General features: G+C 45.9%; 1 protein-coding gene across 4 annotated transcripts in view; it reads left to right on the top strand.

The window, feature by feature from the left end:
* FAM131A (family with sequence similarity 131 member A) overlaps positions 1 to 26,978 on the top strand; it is a 469,936-nt gene that overhangs the window by 355,304 nt on the left and 87,654 nt on the right. For all 4 annotated transcript variants that reach the window (XM_086944446.1, XM_086944445.1, XM_086944448.1 and 1 more), the window contains one exon: positions 4,545 to 4,727. In XM_086944446.1, coding sequence (XP_086800572.1) covers positions 4,545 to 4,727 — 183 coding nt within the window. The remainder of the gene's footprint in view (positions 1 to 4,544; positions 4,728 to 26,978) is intronic.

Here is a 26,978-nt window from a genome sequence, read left to right as displayed (position 1 = left end):
CAGACCATCAATCCCCTTCCTCCACCCCTCCCCAGACCACCAATCTCCTTCCCCCTCCACAGACCACCAATCCCCTTCCCCCTGCCTTTGAATCTCTTGTATCAAATGTTGGGTTCTTGTGCACAGTAAGTGGAAGGAAGGGGTCCAGTCACTGCCGTCCAATGAGAACAGCATTGCTGTGCCGTCCAATGAGAACAGCAGTGCTAAGAAGCAGGCTCCCAGCTTCTTAGCACTGCTAAGAAGAGTGAAACCACAGTCCTTATTTCTACAGCCAGGTTGGGTGGCTGGTTGGGTGTCTGTGGTGAGTTTTGAGTGCTTTCCTGGGATATCTGAGAGAGTCAGTACCGGGGTTGTTTTGATTACTCTTTTAAATCCAGGATGCGTTGTTTCCCCTTCTTTGGAATGAATGAATAAATTAAGGGCTGTAATGTAATACTCGGATTTGTATATCTTGGCTTATCACCCTTGAGGGTATCCAGGCGCTGTCCTTAGGCACAGGGAGATTAAGGGATTTGGCCAGAATCACAGGATGTTGAGCCGACGCCGGGACTCGAACCCATCTCCAAAGTCGTAAACTCTGGCCTTTACGCCACATCCTCCTCCTATGATATGTCAGCCACACTGCTAAAGTGTCCCCAAAAGTTATCCTAGAGTTACCGATCCAAAGTGAAACCTGAGTGGAGAGGAGATGAAGGAATGAAGGCTGGTAACAGGAACCCCTGCAGTGGAAGAGGTGTGTGGGGGAGATGTGTGGCGCCGCGGCCAGGGCGACTGACGCTGAAATCTGGGGATCACGGTTCGATCTCCGGCGCCAGAGGCAGATTAGCCCAGCACCATGTGACTCTGGGCAATAGCTTGCTTAATCTTCCCAAAGGCCCCCAGCGCCTGGAGACCCTTACGGGTGATTGTTCGCGCTTTACAAATGTGGATTATTATTATTATTATAGAAGTTTGCAGAAGAAAGTGTGATTCGATTTGCAGCGATACACGAGGGGCGGGGCATTCCACAGTTGGAGCTAAGGAAAAAGAAAGACATACTAGACAACCTGGCTCGATAAATGACAGGTGTTCTCTTCCAAATTATTACATATAGAATAAATATATCATATTTGATGTGCCCTGGCTGCTAGACCCAGGCGGTGAACTCCGCTTCGTTCGTAGAGTTTTCCGCACTCCGCTGTGCACACAGAGTTCCGAAAATCTTCCTCGCTCTGCAAGTGCAAGCAAGGAAAATCCACCTCTTGGTGAGATTTCTTAATGCGGACAGTCAGATTTCTCTACGCGGCCGAGCGCGGATGGCCCCGACTTCTCGCGTTGGGAAACCTTCTGTTAGCGTAGAGAAAGCTGACGCTCGGATAGAAAATCTACTTGAGTGGCAAAAAAGCAGCAGGGCCGCTTGCACGGCACTTGGTGCCATACAGCGCGGATCAAACACCCAGCACTGAAAATCAACACAAACGGTATGACCAAACGCACTCCGCCACTAGCAGAACTGCGCGTTGTGCAGCAGAGTTTTTGGGTCACTTCGCAGAGTTCAGTGGAACTCCGCGAACTCCGTCCAGGCCTACTAGCTGCAATACATTGTCATTGCCTAAACCCAACGTCCACTGTCAGTGACCCCCACTGCTAGGGGTGCTGACTGACGCTCCAGTCTAGCCTGCAGCACTGCAACAGTGACCACCCTGGCCACAGATGCTGCCCTGGTCATCTCTGACACCTCTGTCCTCCTCCTCCTGGCCCTCTGATCAGCCAGCACCCTTGGACGCAGTTCACCGTCATATGTCCCAAACCGATGGGTGTTCTAACACCATATGACATTTCTCACAATCTACTACTCCATCAGACATCACATTATCCGAATGAGCACCCCCAGATCCCAGCAGACACCCGACATCTTCAAACTTTTAATATATATGGAGATACGGCACTGACTTACTATCCATCTGGCCCAGGCTTTAGAATTGCCTACACATGCATGAATCACCTACTTGAATCAAAGTGGGCGTCAGCAGTTGCCTGAACTACTACTTCCTGGGGCAGGCTGGCTCCATTCAAGCCTCCTTCCATTCTTCACTTGTGACCTCTGACCCCAGGTTTATCAATACTCGTTCTTTATTGTAGCATTGACTGATTGTTCCATTGGAAGGAAAGGCCGGGTGTCGGGTCATTCTGACGACTCAGGAGCTGACAAACCCAATCACGTGATTCCTTTGGGCAATAGTTCCCAAACTGTGCGCCGTGGCTCCCTGGGGAGCCGTCAAAACTAGCCAGGGGAGCCACGCGCCAAGCACTTCAATGCATTAAATGTTGAAGGGTCTCTTGGCTTCAGTTAAACTAATTAGACTTAAACGCATGATGTAGATGATTTGTAAGTGACATGCCTAGAGCTGTAAACATAGTGCTTAATTGAAGGCATGTGGAGAGAGATGACCTCCATATGTCTCTGGATTCCCATGCTCCAACACTCCCAAAGTAAGCGGAAGATGCCTGATTTATTTGTTGGACTTGTTAATAGTTTCATTTTTTTCCAAATGCATTTTACACCAATGCAAGTTATCAGGAAAGTACAGTTGTCCTGTCTATCAAACACACCAAGTATTATTAAGTATTGACATGTGTACTCTAATCATAGGTACTTCCAGTACACATTTCTTTCAGTACACACACATTTCCAGACAGGCCTGCTCTCTCCTTGAGCACAGGGAAGTAAAACACCATATACAGCATAATACCAACATTTGGAAGCAAGAAAGAGGGACATTAAAAAAAATCAGAGGAATGTATTTGACTTGCATTGATTTGGAAGCAATTTTAGAGAGGAGACAGCAAAAATAAAGCTGTATGTGGTTTAAAAAATTGTGAGTCACCCTGCTGAGACAGTTGTGTTGGCACGTATGACATGGACAGAAATGGAAGTGCATGCAAATATTCTTCAAGCGCAGAAACATTTTGGCACTGGGGCCTACATGCATATGGGTGCTATCTAGCACTGTGAGTGGGATAAAAAAGTTGAGAGTGTACTCTAAAAAGGCATGGGCCAAGAAATGTAACTAAGAATATTTTATTAGAGGCGCCCCATTAGTAATACGAAACACCCTGCGTATATGATTATAATACCTTCATCAGCGTCATCCCTATTATTTTCAGGCAGAAAAATGCAAGTGCTCACGAGGCCGGGCTTACATCCCCACACCCTCCAAAAAAGTAACAGTGGGGAGCCACGGGCAATGGGCCTAGGAAGCCGCTTGTCGAAAAAGCTTGGGAACCGCTGCCTTTGGGGAAAGAAGGCAGAGACAATAAAAGTAGGCCGCCCCCTCCCATCAGACGCTCACCTCTTACACTTACAAAGACCCTCTGATACTTTCACAGCTCCCACCAGCATGAGCGTGGCCATAGTCCAGTGCTTAATTTGTATGTGTTTCCCAGGACATGCATTCATACTTAGTTTGATTCGGCAAGGCCATGTAATGTACTTATCAATATTTTTGGGAGGCTGCAGGAATTTTGTTAGGGTTCACTGGAGCATTGTACGCAGCACTGGGGCAAACACAGGGACTACATAGGACAGAAAGAGACAGAAAGAGAATGGCATCTCAGGCTGGGGCTGTAAGATGTCCCAGTACGAGGACAGACCAGTAAGGACCTCCTTGGAAAATCTTTGAGTCTGGCACTTATTTTCTCTGTCAGATTAAGCACTGCTTGCCGTGTACTCACCATCGGGAGGGCCATGTTCCTTGTATGCAGGGCTGCAACGGACCAGGCATGTTGGGCTCCTGTGTTCATGACCAGTGTGCTGGGGTACTTGCAGGGGAGTGTCTGTGACATGAGTAAGTTGACTGTGATGATAAAGATGTCTTTGTAAAGATGGATGTATACATGTGTGATGGGGTCACGCCTCGTAGACGCGGGTGGGAGCGGTGAAAGTATCAGAGTGTCTGTAAGTGTTAGAGGTGGGTGTCTGATGGTACGCGCAGCCCTACTGTTATTACAGTGCTTAATATGTAAAAAAAAAATGCAAGTGCCCTTGTTAGGGGGCCAATGCCGCTTGCACCTCCTATTGCCCCTGCCAGTGCTGCCAATGAGAGTGCCAATAAAACTACTAACCATCACACTCGTACAAGTGTGAAAATTCAGATTATTCCAGGCACCCAGCCCTATAAGAATGGCTTGGGGGCAGGTATTAGTCCCTTTTATTATATTTTGAATAAATAAACAACTGTTGTGCTGATTCCTAAATTAGACACACAGCGCCACCATGTGGCAGACTGTCATTAGGGCCGGTGTTGACAATTAAATGCCTGTACCGGGCCCCGAAACCACTGCCGCAAATTAAGCACAAGGATGTCTTTAGAAATGGAGGAATCTTGTTGCTGAAGACGGATTCCTGGAAATGGTGGGGAGGTGGAGTGACCCTACCCTATATCGAAAAGAGGTGAGGCTGAAAACCCTGCTGTGGCAGTGGTATATTGCCGTAGAGTAGGGATCTTGTGACCATACAAAGATGGCGTCCACAGGAGACTGACCCACCCTTTTTTGGCCCCCAGGTATCTCGCAGGTGGTGAAGGACCATGTCACCAAGCCCACGGCCATGGCGCAGGGAAGAGTGGCTCACCTCATCGAGTGGAAAGGCTGGTGTAAGCCGCTGGACTCGCCGGCGGCCCTGGAGAGCGACTTCAACTCTTACTCCGACCTGAGCGAAGGGGAGCAGGAGGCGAGGTTTGCAGCAGGTAAGGCTGTGATTTGAGGGAGTAAGGATGTAGAGGAAAAAAGGAGTAAGGGAGGTAAGGATGAGGAGGAGGGGTGGGAAGGAGGAGGCGAGGTGCATGCCCTAAGGACATTGAAAGGAAAAGCCAGTGAAGTAGGAGGGAGGCCGGAAGTTGAGAAAAGGAGGTGGAAAGAAAAACGGATGGAAGAAGGAAAGAAGGATGAGGAAAATAAGGGACGGCAGGAAGGGCGGCAAGAAGGATGCCAGAGAGTGATGAGTAAAATATCTGAAGAAAGGATAGAGAAAGGAAGAAGGAAAGGAACTATGAGAGAGCTGTATGAGTAGAATGGGAGGAGGGAATATAGGGGGAAAGAGAAGGAAAAGAGAAAAGAAGAAAGGGGGGAGAAGGAAAGGAATGCACAGACAGGAGGAAAGGGAGCAAAGAAAGGTTAGAAAGTAATGAAGAAAAGAAGGATGGAGGATTGGAAGAGAGGAAGGGAGAAAAAAGGATAGAAGGGGAAAGAAGAAGGGGGAGTTATTTAAGGAAAGGAGAGAAGGGAGCGAAATAAATGAAGGAAAACATGAAGGATGAGAGAGTGATGAAGGGAACTAGGGAGGAATGAATTGAGGAAGGAAGGAAGGAAGGAAAGGCGAAAGTGAGGGAGAGTAAGAAAATAGGACAATTAAATCAGAAAGACAACGAGGAAGGAAGAGAGGAGAGAAAGGATAAAAAAGAAGAGAGGACGGTATAAAGAGAAAAGTGGGAGACCGTGTGAGAGAGGAAGGAAGAACATTTGAAGCAAGTTATAGAAGGGGAGAAGATGGAAAGGAGTGTTCACATTGGATTTGTGAGATGTAAATTATCTAACGTTGTCATCTTTGATGCTGTTGCTAATATGAAGACATTCATTGGTCATTTATGTCCTGTCATTTTTGTTGTCATTTGATGTGTGTTTTCAGAAACAGTTTTTAGCCGAATTGGAGATATGTGGCAACTAAGTGGCTGATTCACAAACACCTTGAGGAGTATGGACAGTAGTATTACACGAGTACTCTTTTAGGTACTGTTACTCGCCTTTGCGATTAGGCTCTTCGCTGGCCAGATTTCTCAAAGGTTGTGGGTGTAAGTACGATTCTTTACCAGCACTGGGAGTACTTTGGTGTTTGTCAGTAGTGCAGTGGGCTCTAATGGTAAAAAAAGACATACTTAGGGTGAAGAATCTGAGCTTGGTAGCCCTGCACCTGCTGCACCATTTATTGTTACTCACTGGCCTTTTCATTTTAAATCAACTATTTACACCGACAGCAGCTGCAAGCTGAATCTTAACATCACAGTGGCTGAAGTTTGGTCATCTGTGTTTCAAATGAAGCAGCATTACCCATGCAAATGACATTGATTAGGAAGGCAATGTGACAAAAGTAAACACAGTGATGCTATGGGAACAGGGTGAGTTAATTGTTCAATGTGTATTGTATTGTATTGTAATTGCATTTATATACTGCTTACTAACCCTTTTTCGGCGAGTAGCACGCTACTTCGGAACCCATACAAGATTTGTGTTTATATGAAAGTAGTTTAGGTGGTGGATAGGTTAGTCAGTTATTTGGATTGAGAAGGATAGTGGAGGGATAGAAGAGGGAAAAGGTTTGCATTTATAAAGCGCTTGCAACCCCTGACGAGGTGTTGAAGCGTTTTTTAGACGAGTAGCAGGCTACTCCAGAACCCATAAAGGATTAGTGGTGAATTAGTATAGTGAAACATGAAAGTAATTGGAGTGGTGGATATGTTAGTCAGTTATTTGGATTGAGAAGGCTAGTGAAGAAGAAGAAGGAAAAGGTTTGCATTTATACTGAGCTTGCTACCCCTGATGAGGCGTTGAAGCGCTTTCCCGGCGAGTACAGGGCTGGACTGGCCGTAGCGGGCACCGGGCAATCCCCAGGTGCGCCGCACGGATAGGGGGGGCGGTTTGGGGCCCCTGGGGACCGTTTTTGTCACAGGGACGTAGCTGCAAAATCGTCCCTGTAACAAAATCGGCCGAAAATCGGCCCCGGCAAAGTTTTGGTTCCCAGTCCGGCCCTGTGCGAGTAGCGGGCTTCTCTGGAACATTAAGTAGGAACGCATGTTAGGGATGAGGCGTTAGGGCATATAACTGCTATACTTTCAGAAGCTGAAATACAGAGTGAGGGGATGGGGGAATATGAAGCACATCTGAAGGAGGGGGATGGGGTAGCTGCGTTGTTATTGACAACGGTATAGCGCACGCTCTGCCTCTGGTAAGGCCTTGTGGCACGTATGACAGTCGTTGACTTTTCACGAAGTCTGATTCAGCTTTTCATTGTGTTCTATGGGTATTGTCTCCTTGTCCTATTGAAACATGCAACACATTCTCTTTGTTAAGGTCTGTCAAAACAATAAAGTGACTTGCGAGATGAGTCATCAAAGAAGCATGGGTAATGTTAATGACATTCACAGAGTTACATTAGGCATGCAGAAGAGTTATTTACATCTGCATAATGAATGCACCACTCTGGCAGGCTTTGCCCCATATGTGGCAGAAGGGATCGCAGTTATGAGGAAATTGCTTTAGAGGATATTAATGCATAAAAAAAGTGTGGTGAATACGTAAATCCACTAACCGTGTCGCAGTGCATTGTCGATGCAAATGGTTATGTGGGGCCTTACTCACCAAGGTAAGCTCACACGGTAGAGCGCCTTATGCTGAAGTCTACGTCTACATACGCGTGTAAATTTCCTCATCGACGGAATTCACTATTTCTGAACGTAGATCTGCACCTGGTTGTAGGCTTACGAGTCTCCGCCCCCTCAAAAGAGGGGCGGAGAGTCCTGTGACTGAAGTTATTTCTGAAAAAGTTACCTTTAGTCCTTTTCTACCTGTTTGTAGAGCTCTGTACCACAGGGCCAGAGACCGCCCTGTAAAAAGTAATAGGAAATTGTAACAAAATTAATTGTAAATGAATACAAATAAATCCAATTTATTTCTTCAATTATAAAAAACTAAAATACATTTCCATAATTCCTATTTACCTGCAACTACCACAGTAACCAGGGACAACACCCTGCTACTAAAATGTGACATATTAATACATTTTAAACTAGTTATTTTTTAATGTTTATTTTTTTTAATATATTAAATGGTATTTTTCCTCTTTCATTCTCTTGCATTATCATTTGGGTTAATTTTTTGTCACAATCTTGGATACAAACAAAATATTATTTTATTTGTGATTTCATTTAATCATATAGTCATATATAATGTAATATAACGTCGAAAAAAGGTTTCATATTAAATTTAAATTAATTTACATAAAGGTTAGATTAAATGTTATTTCATTTATGTTATGTTTCCTTGTGTGTTCATTTTATTGCCTACCTTCACTGCCACAGGAATCAATTTCATCCTGTTTTGATATTAGCATGAATGTATTCGATTTAAATGTGTATTTTGAGAATAACGATTTTCTTGCTCTTATGTATGTGTTTTGCTTTGTAGTAGTGTGTCAATCCCATTTTTCCATGTGATGCACTTTTTTCCTCTGCATCCCTTTCATCAATGGAATTTAGCGCAGTATTGGCTGTATCATATTAACAAATTTATGTCAGCATTACCTGAATTTGCCAGTAGTAAAAGCTGCTAGTATTTTGATTTGTTGGCAGTATACTGCACACTTCTTAATGTTACTGCCATTTTTTGCAATACAATTAAGACTGTTAGTTTTACTTTTTTACTGATGTTTACAGATAAACACAGCCATGAAAACCTCTTTTTCCTACCTGTAATTGCTTTAAAAAAAGAATAAAACCGAAAGTAGATATTTAGAAATGATTTTCAATGCCCTCAGCCAAGCTTGCAGGCCAGTGTTGCCTACTGAAGCTTACATAGCAGCTAGCTAATGTGCACATTGTGTACATACAACAATGCTCATGCTTTCAAGTGAATATATTGAGATTTCACATACTATTAAAACATAGGGCCTCATTACAATGTCGGAACTTCCTAGACCACGTCGGAACCCTTCCGACCGACTGGGTGGGTTTACAATTTGCCCGACCGATTATGATGTTTGCGGTCGGAAAGTAAACCACTAGGTCATTCCAAATCGGTTCCAACTGGCTCTCGGAGAATTCGTGTCGGTCAGAACTGCATTGTGCACCTCTACGAACAGCGTTTCCAACCGACCGATTATTATGTCTATTTCCAACAGCCTTTCCGAGTCGGCCTGTCCGACACGAAACGGCTGTCGGAAAGTGACTTTGGGGGCCTCTAGCAGGGCCCCCTTCATCCTGCGGCCTCTGGTTGGAGGCCGAGGGGGTACCTAAGGGAACCCCCTTTATAACCCTGCTCTGTGTGGCAGGCACCGTGGGGTGCCAACAGGGTGAAGGGGTTTCCACACACACAATTTCCCCATAGGAGCCTGTGTTGTCAGGCAGAACACGGGCTCCCGTAGGGAACAATGGGCCACGGTCAAACAGTTTTCGATCGCATCATAGTCACGTGGAGCAGTCAACTGCAAGTCGGGTGGTTTTTGAAACATGAAAGAAAGTTTCCGCCTGACATCGTAATGAGGCCCATCGTTTTAATATTTGTGTATATATATATTGATGTATCATATAACATCAGATACTATTAAAACCAGTCAAGTATGAATGTTCATTTATTGGTTGAATAAATATACTATCGGCAGCCTTTTTTTCACAAAACACCCCAATAAATATATGTAAACACATATAAAATAAGCAAAAATAAATACAGATAAATACAGATGGAAATGTGAAAAAATAAACATCATAAAAATGGGGGCCCTTTATATAATATAATGCATTTTTATTGATATTACAGGTACTTTGGTAAATAACATTAATAACAATTAAATAAAATACTTACAACAATTTGAAATGTGGGCATGTTTGTGGTATTCGTGCAGCATGAGCACTGTACATGGTCAAAGGCAAAGATACAGTCAGCGAATGATTGACGAGGTAGATGGGTTTTAAGTGCAGAAGTAAAGTTTTACTATGTTGTGATGTAGTGTTCTTTATAGAGATGCATATTTAGCTTATTTCTAGATTGGAGCAGGGCTGGGCAATTGTGATGGGATCAGTGATGTTGTTGTGCATAAATGGAAAAGGCAGCTGCCTTGTTGGTTATTTTTTTTACACTACTTTGCCTGTAGTCTGATGGTATCCTGGCTGCAGCCGTGCTGAGAGCCACCAGGGATCGGGAGCTTGTTGGCCAAATAGGAAGTGTGCAAGTCACAAGGACTCTGTCAATGATGTAGATGGTTTTGAGAATGGTACAGGTCCACAAGAAGAGGTCATGCGGTCATATGTCTTCAGGACGTGGATGGCACCTACTGCAGCATGTAGGATGTCCTTAAAGGGTTGAGTGTGGAGTCTGGGAGACCCTGGAGCATCACGCTGCCCCACATTCAGATATGAGAGGGCTTGAACAGAACTTCTGATAAGTTATGATGTCGCCTTCATGGGAGGAAAGAGGTCACCTTATTTAGTAGGGAGAAGTGCTACCAGGGCATGTGTTCCTTGGGGGTGAGATGTACTTCCGATATTAGTTGATGTTAGATTACTTGACATTGCTGAAAGTTGGGGTTTGAAGCCATCAAGCTTCATGTCATTGAACCAGGTTTTGACTAGCTGTTGCTTGTAGTTCTTGACGAATAATAGGAATTCTGTGCCTGATTTAAATCTTGGTGGTTGGAACCGCCAACCCGCAGCAGTGGCGGGCTCCAGTACTCTGTTGGGTTGGTGGAGTACCACCCACCGTATTTAGATGTATACCCGAAACACAAAAGACCGCCACAGTGGCGGTCTTCTGTGCTGGTGACCCAACTCCATCTCCCGGCGGAGTTGACGGGACAGTGGTGGTCTTCTCACCCATTGAATTCCAGCATCTAATGCGGGCGGGCGGACCGCCAGATAGGCGGCGGGAAGACCCTGGCATTTCAATTCTGTTTTAAAGGGATTATACGCAATGCTTCCTCTCATGGACAAGAGATGGATCGTTCCGCACTATGGGTGCAGAAAATATTGTTTATTGTTTTTCTGTGTAGATAAAGAGGTTTCCAATAGGCATGCGTCAAAACTCCGTTAGGAGCATATCCTTCCCGATAAGGAAAGTGTGTTAGTGATGTATTTTGGATAAGCTACATGGATCACTCCGTAGGTGAGGCAGGTACCTTTGAGAAAGCTTCTTGCTTCTACAGGGAGCCATTTGAGGATAATGAGATGTGGTTTATTGGGATCTTATTTCCTCATAACCCTATTCAACCTGACAGCGGCGTGTAGAACCACCATGAACAGGGCTAAGTGGACCTTGGGGAATCCTATGAGCAGGCAATTCCCATAGTCCAACCTTGATAGCACTAGAGATTGAATTCCTAGATTGACGTCTTATTCAGGATTGAGGGCTATTATTCTTTGTAGGATTCTGGCCCAGTCCCCCTTTGGGATCACATTAATATGCAATTGGAAGTTCAAGGTCTTCTCTAGGAGGAAATCTAGCAATACGGTGTGTTATGCAGAATCAGGCTCGCAGTGCAGCATCGTGAGGGTGTTGAGCAGATGTTGAGTGCGAATGGAGCAATCAGGAAGGGCAGCGATGAGAGCCAGCGTGTGATACCTAAACCCACATAGCTATAGCCGACACTGCAAGAGTGGGATTCTGTCTGATGCTCATGCGATATATCTTTGCCCTGCGCCTGATGGATTCGAAAAGGAACATATTGCACCTATTTTATCCGATAAATAGGAGAGAATTGCTGATGATAAAAGGGATAACATGAAACTTCGAATTCGCTAGGAGCTGAACATCACTTTACAATTTTATTTTGGATATGCCTGGACAAGTTAGGGAGGACTGCTGCGGAACTTCAGTTACATTAGGAAAGGATTTTTATCTTGTTATCACATCCTAAATGGATAATGGGTATTAAAGGAACCTTTCCACCAGATTGTGAATGGTAATTGACCCAGGTAATTTCAATAAAAAAACAACTTTATTGTAATGTGGAACTATGTAAAATTGGCCAAATTGGTTTTAGTGTCTTTAAACTGGAATAGAACCATACAATATACTACTGTTAGCACATCTTCCCATGCCGATTTGCACTCTGGTGTGTGGACTTCCGAAAGTGCTACAATGAAATGGTAGAATGAGCTTATCGCCATGAGCGGAGAATGAGGGACCATCAAATGTATGTGTTGTTTGGAGCTTGGTCAGTGTTTTGATAAGCAGATCCTCATTAGATTCATTGCGGTATCTGATGGGCAAACAAGCCGCTTCTAGGTTGACGCCAGTTCTCTGTTTTTGCCAGAAAAAGTGGGCCGATCCAATGAAAGCATCGAAGCAGGTGAAACACATTTTTGGTGATGTAGCTATCAGTGGATGAATGAGAGCTCTGGGTCAAAAATGATCCCCCGGTTTCTAACCAAACCTATGTGGTTTGGAAGATCACGAATACTGGGGCGCCACTGTAATAGGAGCACCGTAGGGTCCCGACTATGCAGTCGTAGGAGCTATTTTTTCCTCATGGTGGCAAAACCAGTTAATACTTATGTGAGCAGCAAATAGCGACAGAACGGCGGCATCCATATCCTTATGCTGTCTAACACGTAACTGCGCATTGTTATTGTAAAAATAGTAATTGATCTTGTGGTTGCTAAGAAAAGACATGATTGGAGCCATTTGGGAGTTAAAGAGAACAGGAGGGAGTGAGGTTCCTTGGAGCTCAGGAGGTTGCTATGGAAATTTGGGAGACAAAGGCAATCAATCTTAATTGTTGAATGTGGTGTATGATAATATTACATTTCTAAATGTATTATGTAGATGAGGGAGCTAAAATACCTAGAAATCTTACTGCATGCATTTATTGGAGTAGGCGGACAATTAAAAAAGCGTTAGAAAACAAGCGGAAAGCAAAAAAAAAAAATACAAAAATTCATCAGGCATTACACGTAGGATACTTGTAATACCCTTACAATACCCTTTGCTATGTTTTTCATATTAACTGGGCAAGTGCTGTTAAATGTAGCACATTTTTAGTTCACAGACTCCCCTGCGCACTATAGAAATACCGTGTAATACATACATATAAACATACAGAAAGGTTGAACACATGTACCTAGGTGCATTGTGTATGAGATTCAGAGGGTAATTATCGGAGGGAAACGGTTAAGGGGAGTTGCCAATATAGACAAATCGATGAAGGTAAGTGTAGAGGAAAAGAGCATCTCCTAAATAAAATTATACACTTTTAAATGAATCTGAAGTGGATCTGCTATGCAAATAGAAAATACCTAGATAAGATGTTAGATTGCAAGACACCACAATGCCATTTACTCTTTAAAAGAGGAAAACCAGAAGTGAAGATGGATTCACTGGAAATGTATTAAAGTCTATTTCAATGTTACCCGCCCAATCCTAACAAAAGTCAGCGTCAAAATAAAAAATAAAAAATACTTGGCGCTCTTTATAAAGATAGCAAAAATTATTATTATCCTCCCGGGAGAAAGAGACCACTTTGACAGTCCAGTGTCTCTTTTGAACACAGGCATGGTTATTGACAAATATATGGTCTTGGAGAATCCAAAATGCTGGAAACAGAGGTAAAGAGTCAGGCTGTGTAAAGGGTACATTTGGCAATGGTAATATTGGCCAGATTAAGGGCCTCATTATGATTGCGGTGAATCCGCATACTCCGGGCCGGCGGAAGCCACCGCCGTCCCGGAGTATGCGGATTCACCGCTGCAGCCACATAGAACACCCACCGCCAGATTAGGATGGCGGTGGGATTGCGGATGGACCAGCGGCGGACTGTAGGTCCGTCCGCCACTGATCCGCGGGGAGGGGAGGGCTATTTGGTGACGGTGTCTGCAAGACACCATCAGCCAAATTAGGATTTGCACGGAGACATGCTTTTCCGCTGCGGCTTTTCCGCCGTGGAAAAGCATGTGGACTTTGGCTTTTGGGGGCCCGTTGCGGGCCCCCAGGGTGTCGGGGGTGCACATGGGGGGTACCTATGGTACCCCCCAACATTTACAGGCACAAAGCGGCAGGCACCGCGCGGTGCCTGCCTCTTTGTGCATGTAAATGTAATACATGCATTTTTAACATTGCGGCGGGTGCAGCTTGAAGCTGCACCCGCCGCAATGTTAAAAATAGAGGATGTGACCGCCACTCTGACGGTCACATCCTAATCTGCATGGAGGGACCGCCGCTGCCCCTGCGGACGGTCCCTCCTTCTCAATGGTGGCGGACGGACTCCGGTCCGTCCGCCATCATAATCGGCCCCTAAATGTGTAAAACCTATACACATCTTAATTATTAATCCAATAAAATACATCTTAATCTTTAAAGCTATAATGTACATTGAATGCTATTGGCTTATCTGCTGAGAAGCAGCAAATAAAAAAAGGAAGAACATGATGGACATAGGGACTTAAGAGGACTTGAAAGTTCTATTTATTGTGATGTAGTTCTGATTCTGGAAACTTTCACATATTGATGCTAAGGTGAGTTAATAAAAGATTAATGCACACTGCTAGCCTTCTGTCTTGCCTTAACCCGTTGCATGCTTGTGATGGAACGTTCCGTCACAAGCCACGGGTGAGCTGTGCTTGTGACGAAACGGTTCCGTCACTGCCCGCTCGCCGCGCCTGCGCGGCGCTGATTTCGCGCCTGCGCTGACGATTTAATGGGCGGGCGGGTTCGTGACGGAACCGTTCCGTCACAAGCACAGCTCACCCGCGAGCCGTGACGGAGCGAATCCGTCACTAGTATGGAGCCGCCACGCGGCCGCCCCACCCCCTTAGCGCTGCGGCGGAATAGCCGCCGCAGCGAAGGGGTTAAACTTGAGAATGCTGGAAAACAGGAACGAGTTAAAGAGTCAGGCTTTGTAAAAGGTACATTGGGCAATGGTAATGTTGGCCAGCATAAATATAGAAACTATTTTAAAAAGAAAAGGCTGCCACCTGCAGGCAGATCCGAGTCATTGCAGAAATACTGTCTATTTTATAGGTTTTGAATGCAAATGTAACAGAGTATTAGAGCACGTTTCTAGGGTCACGTGCAAATGCGGACACAGGGGATCTTTTTTTGAAAAATTCCCCTTAAGATTCCCTGCATGTAGCTTGGATACAAGGTGACCGGGTTTACCCACACTACCTAATGGTCTGTGTGAACCCTTGACAGGTGCGGGTGTTCCAGGTAACAAGATAGGTTCATACATTGTAGCTCCCTATGGAGGTGGCACCCTTGTTTTCTTGGATGACCTGGGAAAGGTCAGTGAGGACTGGACTCAGACCATGGAATATGGAATATGGGGAGGTAGTGAGTCCTTTTTATAGGACTGGTAAAGTGCAGGCTCCTCCCTCCAGCAATATTGTCCAAGAAAATGATCCACCGCCATTCTCCTGTGGCCATAAGAGACAGGTAGAAACAACGGACATAGTTTGGGCTTTTAAATAGGAAGAATGCTTTCTCAAACGTCACCGACACACAGAGTAAAGGTACAGTATGGCAGTCGCAGTGCAAGTTTCTCCTGAGTGTGTACAGAATGAGTACAATACGGAAACAGCAGGGCAAGCTTCCCTCACACACACAACACTTACTGCAAAGAGGGAAGCAGGTCAAGCTTCCCTCAAACACAGAACACTTGCAGCAAAGAGGTCTGCATGTCAAGCTTCCCTCACACACAGAACAGCTACAGCAAATGTAGCAGTAGGTCAAGCTTCCCTCACACACACAACACTTACTGCAAAGAGGGCAGCAGGTCAAGCTTCCCTCACACACACAACACTTACTGCAAAGAGGGAAGCAGGTCAAGCTTCCCTCAAACACAGAACAGCTACAGCAAATGTAGCAGTAGGTCAAGCTTCCCTCACACAGAACATTTACAGCAAGGCAGCCGCAGGTCAAGCTTCCCTCACACACAGTTACAGCAAATGCAGCAGCAGCAGTGCAAGCTTCCCACACACAGAACAGTTACAGCAAAGGCAGCAGCAGTGCAGGCGTCCCTCACACAGAACAGTTACGGCAAAGACAGCAGCTGTGCAAGCTTCCCACACACAGAACACTTACAGCAGAGGCAGCAGCAGTGCAAGCATCCCTCACACACAGAATAGTTACAGCAAAGGTATCAGTGGGTGAAGCTTCCTTCACACACAGAACTTTTTACAGCAAAGGGAGCAGCTGGTTAAGTTTACCTCACACACAGAAAACATACAGCAAAAGTATCAGCAGGTCAAGCTTCCCTCACACAGAACAGTTACAGCAAAGGCAGCAGCAGTGCAGGCGTCCCTCACACAGAACAGTTACAGCAAAGGCAGCAGCAGTGCAGGCGTCCCTCACACAAAAAACAGTTACAGCAAAGGCAGCAGCGGGTCAAGCTTCCCTCACACAGAACAGTTACAGCAAAGGCAGCAGCGGGTCAAGCTTCCCTCACACAGAACAGTTACAGCAAAGGCAGCAGCAGTGCAGGCGTCCCTCACACAAAAAACAGTTACAGCAAAGGCAGCAGCAGGTCACGCTTCCCTCATACACAGAACAGTGACAGCAAAGGCAGCAGCGGGTCATGCTTCCCTCATACACAGAACAGGTACATTAAAAGCAGCAGTGCAAGCTTCCCACACACAGAACAAGTACCGCAAAAGTAGCATATGCAGATCAGGTATAATACTGGTAGCAGTAGTGCAAGCTTCCCACACACAGAACAAGTACCGCAAAAGTAGCATAAGCAGATCAGGTATAATACTGGTAGCAGTAGTGCAAGCTTCCCACACACAGAACAAGTACCGCAAAAGTAGCATAAGCAGATCAGGTATAATACTGGTAGCAGTAGTGCAAGCTTCCCACACACAGAACAAGTACCGCAAAAGTAGCATAAGCAGATCAGGTATAATACTGGTAGCAGTAGTGCAAGCTTCCCACACACACAGATCAAGTATAATACTGGTAGCAGTAGCGCAAGCTTCCCACACACACACACACACACTTCAGGTATAATACTGGTAGCAGTAGCGCAAGCTTCCCACACACACACACACACTTCAGGTATAATACTTGTAGCAGTAGTGCAAACTTCCCACACACACAGATCAGGCATAATACTGGTAGCAGAGATGCAAATTACACTCCTGCATAGCACTAGTCCAGTTGCAGCATGAGTAGAATGTTCTTTCTCTTGCACAGAAGTGTATGCACTATTGGCAGTATCAACACACACGCATGGACACAAACACACACACCACAGAAAACCAGAGTGCAGACCCCTGATGGGAAAGAAGTAAAAGCACCAGTACGCCCAATTGACCAAGACTCATAGCCAGCAAGGACAATGAAGAAAGTGTGCAACGGACAGTGGAATAAAACAGAAAATATGGTCAATGCTGATCACTACTCCAGAAGAGCCTTGGCCACTCCATTGGGGAATTAAAAGTGAGAGGGAAGAACCCACAAAGGTTCTCCTTCCTTACACACCGGTACTTGCCAAGGCACATGGTTATGTGTCCTCATTTCAAAGAGTATTCTTCCGGCAAAACGTCGACCCAGGAAACTGATCCGTGTCCGTGGTCCCACCCAGATCCACGCTTCGCGATAACTGCTGACAGGCCGCGCACAAAATGTCAGATGGTGTCTGATGCACATCCCTCATTGATAAACTCATGACAGTTCAACATGATGCAGTGGAGATAGAAGGACATGATTGGCAGCTGCAGCATATTACCTCTGCCCGCAGTCGGCCATCTTGGAATGGTCATTCTATCAGTGCAATGCCAGGGGAATTTCAATGAAACCTCTGACAGCCAGGTTTCTTTCACGAGACTGGGGAAATGTAGGTAATTAGAAAATGTAAAAATTAAGCACTCGATTTCATCAAACTGTGCGTATGTTGGGTATTTGGTGGTATAGTGTAGCGCTTAGGTGACGGCACATGATGTAGGTGGTGGTCTAATACATACATGTGTTGTGTGTTGTGTGTTTTTTTGTCATTGGTCATAGGTTATCTAGGGTGGGGTTGTTAGTACAGGGATTGTGGGGTGTAGGTACTATAACATGTATGTAGTGGTGTGGGTGTTAGTGTTTTGATGTAGTGTAGTGCAGATTTTAGGCAGTGCAGTTGATTTGTAGTTGTAACCTATGTAGGCTGTAGTTTAGTGGTGTTGTAGGGTGTACAGTGTGATGTAGGGTGTATGTGGTGTGAGTAGTACGTAGGTGATGTAGGTGGGTGTGTAGTGTGTTTGTGGTGGGGTAGAGTGATATGGTGACGTACGTGAAGGTTCAGGTAACTTGTTACAGCGTATGACGTTTGTAAGGGATTTAGGGTGTGGTCAATGTTGGGTGTGGTGAATGTACAGGTTGTATGTTGATTTAGGAGGGCTTGTAGAGTGCAAGTTGAAGTGAAAAATGTAGTGGTGCAAGATGTAGGCAACCGCCGTGTGTATGGGTCATTGGGTGGTATGCGTGTGGTGGTGTGGGTCTATAATGGTTCTACGTATTGCAGGACAGAGGGTGTAAGGAATTTACGGGTTCGATGATGCAGGGGGCACTTTGTATTGCAAAGTGTAGTAGTGGCATAGGGCATGTGTAAGTGATTGGGTAGGTAGATTTCTTGAATTTAGTGGCATATTAGCAAGAACCTCGTTAAAATAATCGCCATTTTAGCGGCAGGAAAAAGCCGCTAAAATGGCGATAATGGAATTGCTAATATGCGTTCTAGAATTCCAATAGACGCCCAGGTTAGATGTCCTGCACGGCGAGGTTCTTGCTAATATGCCCCTAAGTTATTTGTTAATCGTGTAATGGTATTTATTGTACGCGATGGAGTAGATTGTAGTTGTTGGATTGGGAGGTTTTGATGTATAATTATTGTGTAGAATCTCGATGGTTGAGTTTGTAAATAGTGGGTTATGATTTAGGCCTGACCACTAGAAATTTGTGATTTCACGGGTGGACCATTTTCTGCTTAGTTCTGGATATGGTTAATTTACCACCTTATTCACCACTGGCTGCCAAATCTGCAGATTTCAAAGAGAAAATATGTTTTATATTCACACCCAGAACAGCTCTCTAAAAGCACTGCCTTTCAACTGTATTGTAGGTTGTGGGACGCTGCAAAGGATGACCTTCAAAGGCGGAAGTACGCGATGTTGTCAAGACAAGATTAATAATTACTATCCTTTTGAATCCAACTGAAACAAAGTGGAAATAGCTACTCTTTCTTTGTTAAGATAGTATTATATTTCACTATTAATGTGCCAATTCATCTTTATATTACTTTACCTTTAAGGAATTGGACATGTAAACAAGGCTCACAGGGTTTACAAGGCTCCCAGGCAGTATGCAGAGGACTTTCCCACCTCTTACACAGGAATCCTTCCTCTCCTCTCTATAAGCATTAAAAAGTGGCTCCCCCTCAGATCCGGCACCCCCCAACATTCTAGCTTTAGTCGCACCTACCAATGCCCCTATGGCAACTCAAATAATCAATACCTCCTTCAACACTGGTAGGGTTCCCCCCGAGTTGAAAAGGGCAATGGTTCGCGCCCTGCTAAAAAAAAACAACCTAGATCCCACGGATCTAGGCAACTACCGACCCATAAGTAAGATAGCAGAAAAACATGCCAACCGGGCACTTTCGGCCTTCCTCAAAAGCAGCGGAGCCCTTCACCCTTCTCAAACGGGCTTCCGTCCCAGTCAGGGGACGGAAACCGCCATACTGTCAGTAATTGAGGAAACCAGGAAAATCCTGGACGCAGGAGTTACAGCTGCAATCATCCTCCTAGACCGACCTAAGTGCGGCTTTCGACGCGGTTAACCAACGTGTCCTGATCCACTGCCTTAGGAGGGCAGGAGTGTCGGGAACAGCACAAACATGGCTGCAATCCTTCCTAGATGGAAGATCTTTTCAGGTCTCCCAAAACAACCTCACCTCACAAACCATGTCATAAGGGTGCGGAGTACCACAAAGCTCCTTGCTTAGTCCCACCCACTTTAATCCATATATGCCCCCCAAGCGGATATAGAAGCCCCATTTGGAATACATGTGATTACCTATGCGGTCGACACCCAATTGGTCGTAGCACTGAGCCATCCCGGCCAACAGGATACGGGCCTCCAACCCTGCCTGAAGGAGGTAGTAAAGTGGATGAGTCTCTCCCACCTGAAACTCAACGGGGAGAAGACAGAACTCATGATCCTGGGTGACCAACAGTGGCTACACCAGAACCTCTCCTTTAAAACCCAGGCAAGAAAGACCGCTGCCTCATGTTACGGCCTTCTCAGAATTATCCGTAAGGTCCTCCCTCTCTTACGCCCTCTCGCTAATAGATTAGTCACCCAGGACCTCTTTTTATAAAGATTAGACTATGGCAATGCCCTCTACCTATTTATGTATTTGGAAATTTTATATAGCGCGACAGATGCTTCATCGAAGTGGCATCCCGGCACGTGTAGTCATGCCAACAGAGTACAGAAGCTAGGCCCTAGGAGTGGAAGCTAGGCCCCAGGAGTGGAAGCTAGGCCCTGGAATATAAGAAAGTTTTAATAGCTTTACTGAAGGACAGAAGGCAGTCTAGACGGCGGATCTGCACAGGGGAAGGGAATTCCATAATTTAGCAGCAAGATACCGAAAGGACCGACCCCCTGCTCTAAGACGCTTCACCCGGGGAACCGTGGCCGAGCGCAGCTGGCGTGTAGGTACATAGGGGATCAGCAGATTAGACAGAATCTCAGGAGAGGACCTTTTTAGAATTTTAAAGGTCAAACAAAGTGCCTTAAAATGAATCCGTCGAGGCACAGGCAGCCAGTGCAGGCGCCGCAGTGCGCCCGTCGCAGAACACGTTCTAGGGAGCCGCAAAAGGACTCGGGCAGCTGCATTCTGGACCTTTAGAAGGCGCGTGACTTCCGCCTTATTGGCTCCCAATAAAAGTGGATTCGCATAGTCCAGCCTGGACAAGATAGTTGCTTGGACTATCAGCTGGCGGGTGGGAGGGTCAAAGAAACCAAGCATAGGTCGTAGACCTCGAAGAAGACCGAGGCAGGAGCCAGTGAAATCCAAGTTGGTGTCGAACCAGACCCCTAAGTTTTTCACAGCCGACTTAGGGGTGGGAGCACTACCCATGGAATCCGGCCACCAATGTTTGCTCCAGAGTCCCTACCAATAGCACCTCTGATTTGTTAGCATTGAGTTGCAAGCAGTTAGTGGTCATCCACTGCGCGACCGCTGCAAGGCCAGTCTGAAACTGCGCGGCACCCCGAGTAGGGGCCCCCAAGGAGGTCATCTCTAAATTACAGGTCATACAGAACTGTGCTGCAAGACTGCTTACTGACACCACCACTCGCTGCCTCCACTGGCTCCCTGTGCAGCAGAGAGTACATTTTAAAGCACTCTGCATAGCACACAAGTCCATCCACGACCATGGGCCACCAATCATCAGGGCGATGATCCGACCTTACAGAGCAAATAGGGCACTCCGCTCGAAGGAACTTCATCTAGCAACTATTCCCAGGACTAAGAAGGCCAGAAGCGGGGCCCGGCTCTTTTCCCTCAACGCCTCCAGACTATGGAACACTCTCCCTCTGCAGCGACGTGGTGAACCCAACTACCTGAAATTCCGTAAACATCTGAAAACCTGCCTGTTCATCTAGAGCCCTCCCACCCACCCGTATCTACACAGCGCTGGGATGCTTCCGGGTAGCCATGCGCTATACAAATGCCGATAACATAACATAACATGCTTCTGTTTTAATCTCTGAAGTCTTGAATCTGAAAGTGCCCGTTCAGAGAAATATTCAGAGTAAACATGCAATGTACAGTCCTGTTGAGCATTATCTGGTGGGAAGAGAGGATTCCACAAAACCTATGGTGTGCACTTAAAATAAATCTGCTACTGAGCTCCGAAAGGCACGTTTTAACATTTATCTGGGAAGGGAAAAATTAAAGAGGTGCAACTTTTATTCCAAGAACTGTGCAGGCTAGGCACCGGAGGGATATTGTGTTTACGAGCATAGCTTCTTGTAATTCCTGTCAATAGGCTTATGCATATTTTATTTTTATCATTTCTTGATTCACCTGGTTACAGTTTTCATCGTATTTTTGTTGCAAGAGAGCATAGTAAGGAGAAAAGGCGCCAGGGAAACTGTCAAACTATTTTTTGCTTCGGGACATTTTCTGTTCTAAACAGTCTCCTGCCACTATTTAATGTGACCTTTGAACTTGGGGTGTGCCAGGTTTGATTGTCGCACAGACAATGGTGAAGGCATACAGTTTTCCATTTTAATAAACATTGGTAATGTCGATAGCAGGAGGATCCATTGTGTATCAATACCCATAAGTGTCAATTGTCAAACTTGTTAGGCAGAGCCATAGAATCAGCAGAATCATTTGCCTTCTAATTGAATAATATGTTGAATAGTTTATTGCTTTTGCTGCATGCATCAGTCATCTGGTCGGCGAATGTAGTGTTTCATTTCTAAATAATTACAATGACCCTGGATATGTGTGCTGGTTTGGGGGTCAGACTGTAGTGGAGTGTGAAAGGGAGGAGGAAGCAACTTGCTCTGGAGGAATGAGGGGGGGGGCTTAACGACCGGAGCGGTTGACTTAAAAGCTGGAGAACCAGGTTCGAGTCCCGGCAATGACGCTCAATCAACATCCTGTGATTCTGGGCAAATGCCTTAATCTCCCCGTGCCTACCAAAAATGAATGTGCCCTTGTGTAATGTAACTGGTGCTCATGTAACGCGCTCCAATACCTTCGGGTCGAGTTCGCGCTATATAGATACGGCAAAAAAAACTAAAAACCTGGGTTGTCGGCAAGTTAACTAGTGCTGCCTGTCTACTCCAACCTAGGCCCACAAGTGTCTTATGCAAGTCTGGGAGAAGAAGCAACCACTGCTGTGGATGGGTAGACATGGCCTTGTAGTGAGCAAAGGCAGTAGGGAGTTTAAGAGTTATGACTCGTGTTTAGTGTAAGAAGTAGGCGGTGCTAGTTATAGGCTGCAGGCGATGGGGTTAAGTGTGGGGTGGGCCTAGGCGGAGGTGTATATATCGGAGGTAGGTGAAAAGGGTGTAACTTGCGGTGTGGGTGAATGTTGGCTGTGCAGGCGTAAGTGATTGGTGTAAAGTGTATGCTTGCGGCATTGGTTGTAGGTGGCGTGCTCGGCATAGGTGGACAAGAAGTACGGTTGGCAGGTGGTATGTTGGAATCTTTAGTGGTGTAAGTCTAGTATGGGCTAGAGGGGTAGCATAGGTTATAAGTGAGATGAGTATATGGTGGAGATTCCATTCATAGTTCAGATATTGATGTATAAATAGTCACACTGCCTGTCCTGTTTTTAAGCTGGCTCTACATGTTGGGATTCTGACCTCAATTATATATACTACGGCTTGATGTACAGTAATAACTCTTTTGTGGAGGTAGACATTGTGAGCTAGTCTGAAACTTCCTGTTTCTTGATCCACTTCTGTAGTGCAATAATACACGAACTCTGAATTTCAATGCCAAAACCAGAAATGGTGCCAAAGCTAAAGCCCACATTTAACCAAAGGGATATCTCAGCCTGTGTGTGACAAATTACAAGTTGTAACTTTACACTTGTAGATTAGACTCCACCCCCTCAATTCAGGGGTGGGCGCGTGTACGTCTGCACTTTAGATTACCTTTTTTACTTGTAAATGGTGAACAGCCTAAAGTAGTAAAGTTACTCAGCGGTGTGAAAGAAACCTTACACAAGCAAATGTACTCACATGTAAGTTTACTTTTGTCAATAGGCTCTGGTATTTTTTTCAGCTAGGGGCCTTTCACAAACAGAAATGGCTACATTGACAATTTGAATGTACAGTTAAGAACATTTGTGAAACACAAAATAATCAGGGCCACGGGAATTATGTGGCAGAGGAGCGTCAAATTATGAGGCAGGTTTGCTAAATAATGCGGCAAAAAAAAAATGATGTGTCATAAAGCAACACATTTTTTGATAGTATTACTTCATTATTTTGTCATTGTTGCACATGGTAATACTGTCTGGCAAAGATTCCACCTCAGTTTGATTAACAACCAAATACAGAAGCAAGCAACTGAAAAATGACCAGTTAATCTTTGCGAAGGGCCTTCCACTGCGCACAAATACACATATCACCACGTTTTTAGTGACTTTGGATTCATTTGAGATAGAAACATTTTTTTCAAACCAAATCTCCAGATTATGCAGCACATGATGAATTATGTGGTAATTGCATCAAATTTATAGCTATATGAAAAAAAAGCAGCAGAAACTTAATCGCACAATTCCAGTGGCCCTGCAAGAATACAAAAATACATTGGGGTGATAGCAAAGCTGTGAAGGAGAAACTTAAATATTTTTATAATAATTTTGATTCATGTAATTTGGGCAGTGAGTTTGGATGGTGGATTTGGACAGCATCTCCCAATAACCGATCTTCGCTCCTTCTTTCTTTAAGCACTCTGTAGAAGGGCTTGGTACTGAGCAGGAGAGGTTTAGCGATGGATTATAACTCTCAGTACATCAAGAGTTGGTGCTAGTGAAGACAATGTCCTCCGTTGATTGGTCGCCTCCGGCGAGGGTTTTTCCAATTATCCTCCTTGATTCTAGTGATGTCTCTGGTGATCAGAGTTGAACAGGGGAAGAGCTAGTGATGGATAGCGCTGGAACGAGGACATTGCCTCTCCCGTGTTGATCAGTGCTCGGGAGGTAGAGTCGTGCCCCCTAGTACCGATCCGTGAGGCGAGCGAAGGCAGATTCCATCACTTGTGTGGACCAACAGAGTGCCCTCGAAAGAAAAGGATCAAACCTGGGACCATGTGAAGACCATGCTGCCGGATAACGCTAAACCCAAATAGAGCAGTCTTTGATCATGGCAAGTGAGAGGAAATTTGGATTTTACCAACACTCTGCCAGCCTGTTTGTCATTTCTACCCCTCAAAAGAATCCACACTTTTTAGGTCGAGTCTAGGCAGCACGCATGCGATGTCTGCAAGACCTGTTGTTATTTCCTCTATCAGCTTTTGGCATGCCCATGAATTGCCATTTGTTCGTTGTGGTGCCATTTACAAATGCAGGGTTTGTATTGGTGCATTGGGTCCGATTCTCCTGCCTTTGCGTGCTTGAGTCACGCCCAGGCAATTTCACGCTTTGTTTGGTTGCGTTGGCCATCCCAATATGTCCTTGGTTCCTCCTGGTCATCCTGATCTGCCTTTTTATTTTGTAGGCTATCAACATCGTTTTAGGCATCAGGTCGTTTCACGGAGCAATGTTCTGTTCGGCACCTGTAAAGTGGCATTTTCTGTCTGGTAGCTGTTGAGCTGTGCCAATAGCCCGAACTCAAAAAACATGCGAGACCCATTGCATTTCTAATTCTTGTTCTTGCTTGCCATGAGGACGGGAATACTCTGGCCCTGGGTGGGGAGAAAGACTTTTGGATTGGGGTGTAGGTTAGACGCCTGGGTGGGCTGCCCCCAACACCTTCTTTTTTTACCATATATTTCCCTATGTTCTATTGGGCTTTCTACTCCCTGGGAGCAGATTGAGGGTAAATTCCCCCTGTCTGTGTCTGGGCCGGCGGACAGGGTGTTGGGCCCTTTCTGGGGTGGAGACACAGCTCCCCCTCACCCCAATTCAGGAGACAGATTTGGGTAAGCAAGGCAACCCACCCCCATAAGAGCAGCAAGACTGTTGCGTCCATTCTTAAGTGGCGGCACAGCCCAATACCGGGACAGGCTCCCCCCAAACCGTTTGGGTGGGTTTGACCCCCACAAGTAGGGACCCCCTAGATGTGTGAGCTGTGGCAATAGGAGTTTTGGGGGCCTACGAGGGCAGTTTGGTTGGTTCCACTTAGTTGGGGTGCCAGGAACTCTATCTGGAGAAGCCACGATTGGAACTGTTTCTCCTACAACTTCACCTCCACCCTTCCACTGATTGTCGCAGTCCATACCCTAAACGAATTCCTTTTCTCTCACACTGACGGGCTTGAGTCACCCCGATGCTATTTTTGCATGCCTCCATATTGGCGCGCGGCACGCTCCATTACGTGTTACTCCTGGCAGACAGGGGGTGATGGGAGTGTGAGTCTCTCTCCTCCTCATACCTTGCAAACTCACACCCACGTGACTCAGCCTCACCTGAGCTCTTTCCAGCCTCTCTCTGCTCCGATCTCAGGAGCTGGCAGAGGGCCACAATGGGCTTTATGCTTGGAAGTCGACTCACTGCAGTAGCGAACGTGACATCACACACGCCCTTTGACTTCCTGTGAGGTCACAGGTCCCTCCTGTGACATCACAGGTCCCTCCTGTGACATCACAGGTCCTTCCTGTGACATCACAGGTCCATCCTATAACCAGCCAGAAACCTCGTACTTTACTGCTCGGGTATTAACGTAAAGGCCAAGAAACGCAGAAAGTAAACCGGTCTGTTAGAAAGATGTCAGCTTACTTTTTATTAGAGGTGGCAAGCCAACAAATTAACAAGAGACCCGAGCCAGAGCCGAGCCAAGGGTCGTTTCTGGCTTTAAGAGCCCATGCACGAGCCGAGTCCTGGAAATAGCTGGCTTGGATAGATCATGCAACGAACATCACGTTAATTTTCCTTAGAATATATAGAACCAAATCTGAATGAACTGCCTTCCTATCTTTCACTGCCACTTAACCCCTTCGCTGCGGCGGCAATTGCGCCGCAGTGCTGGGGGGGGGGGCCGAGCAGCGCTCGCATGCTCGTGACGGAGCCGCTCCGTCACGAGCCGCGGTTGCGCTGTGCTCATGACGGAGCGGTTCCGTCATGGCCCCGCCCGCTCAATAGAACGCGCCGTGCAGGCGCGAAATCAGCGCTGCGCAGGCGCGGCGGCAGGGCCATGACGGAACCGCTCCGTCATGAGCACAGCGCAACCGCGGCTCGTGACGAAGCGGCTCAGTCATGAGCATGCATGGGGTTAAGAAAGTGTCTTCTGTTGATTCCTCACCTCAGAGATTTGTGTGTGACCTGCATGGCAACGATTCGAATCTGGACAGGGCCTTCTCGGCCTCTCATCCTCCTGAGGCTGCTAACACGAGGACCTTTGAGTCGCGTAACACCAAGAATAGTCGGCAAATCCCAAAGTAAATATTTTGTTTGTGTAAGAGCTATGTAAACGGCTAATATTCTAATCATCAGCTCTTCGAATTTGCAAACACTTGCAATAAATTATTCAAAGACCGAGGCAGCAAATGAAATGCGCCATAAATGTTC

The sequence above is a fragment of the Lissotriton vulgaris genome, chromosome 11, assembly GCF_964263255.1.
Source record: "Lissotriton vulgaris chromosome 11, aLisVul1.2, whole genome shotgun sequence".
NCBI classification, from domain to species: domain Eukaryota; kingdom Metazoa; phylum Chordata; class Amphibia; order Caudata; family Salamandridae; genus Lissotriton; species Lissotriton vulgaris.
Note: the sequence above shows the minus strand (reverse complement) of the source record. Positions and strands in the feature narration are given on the sequence as shown.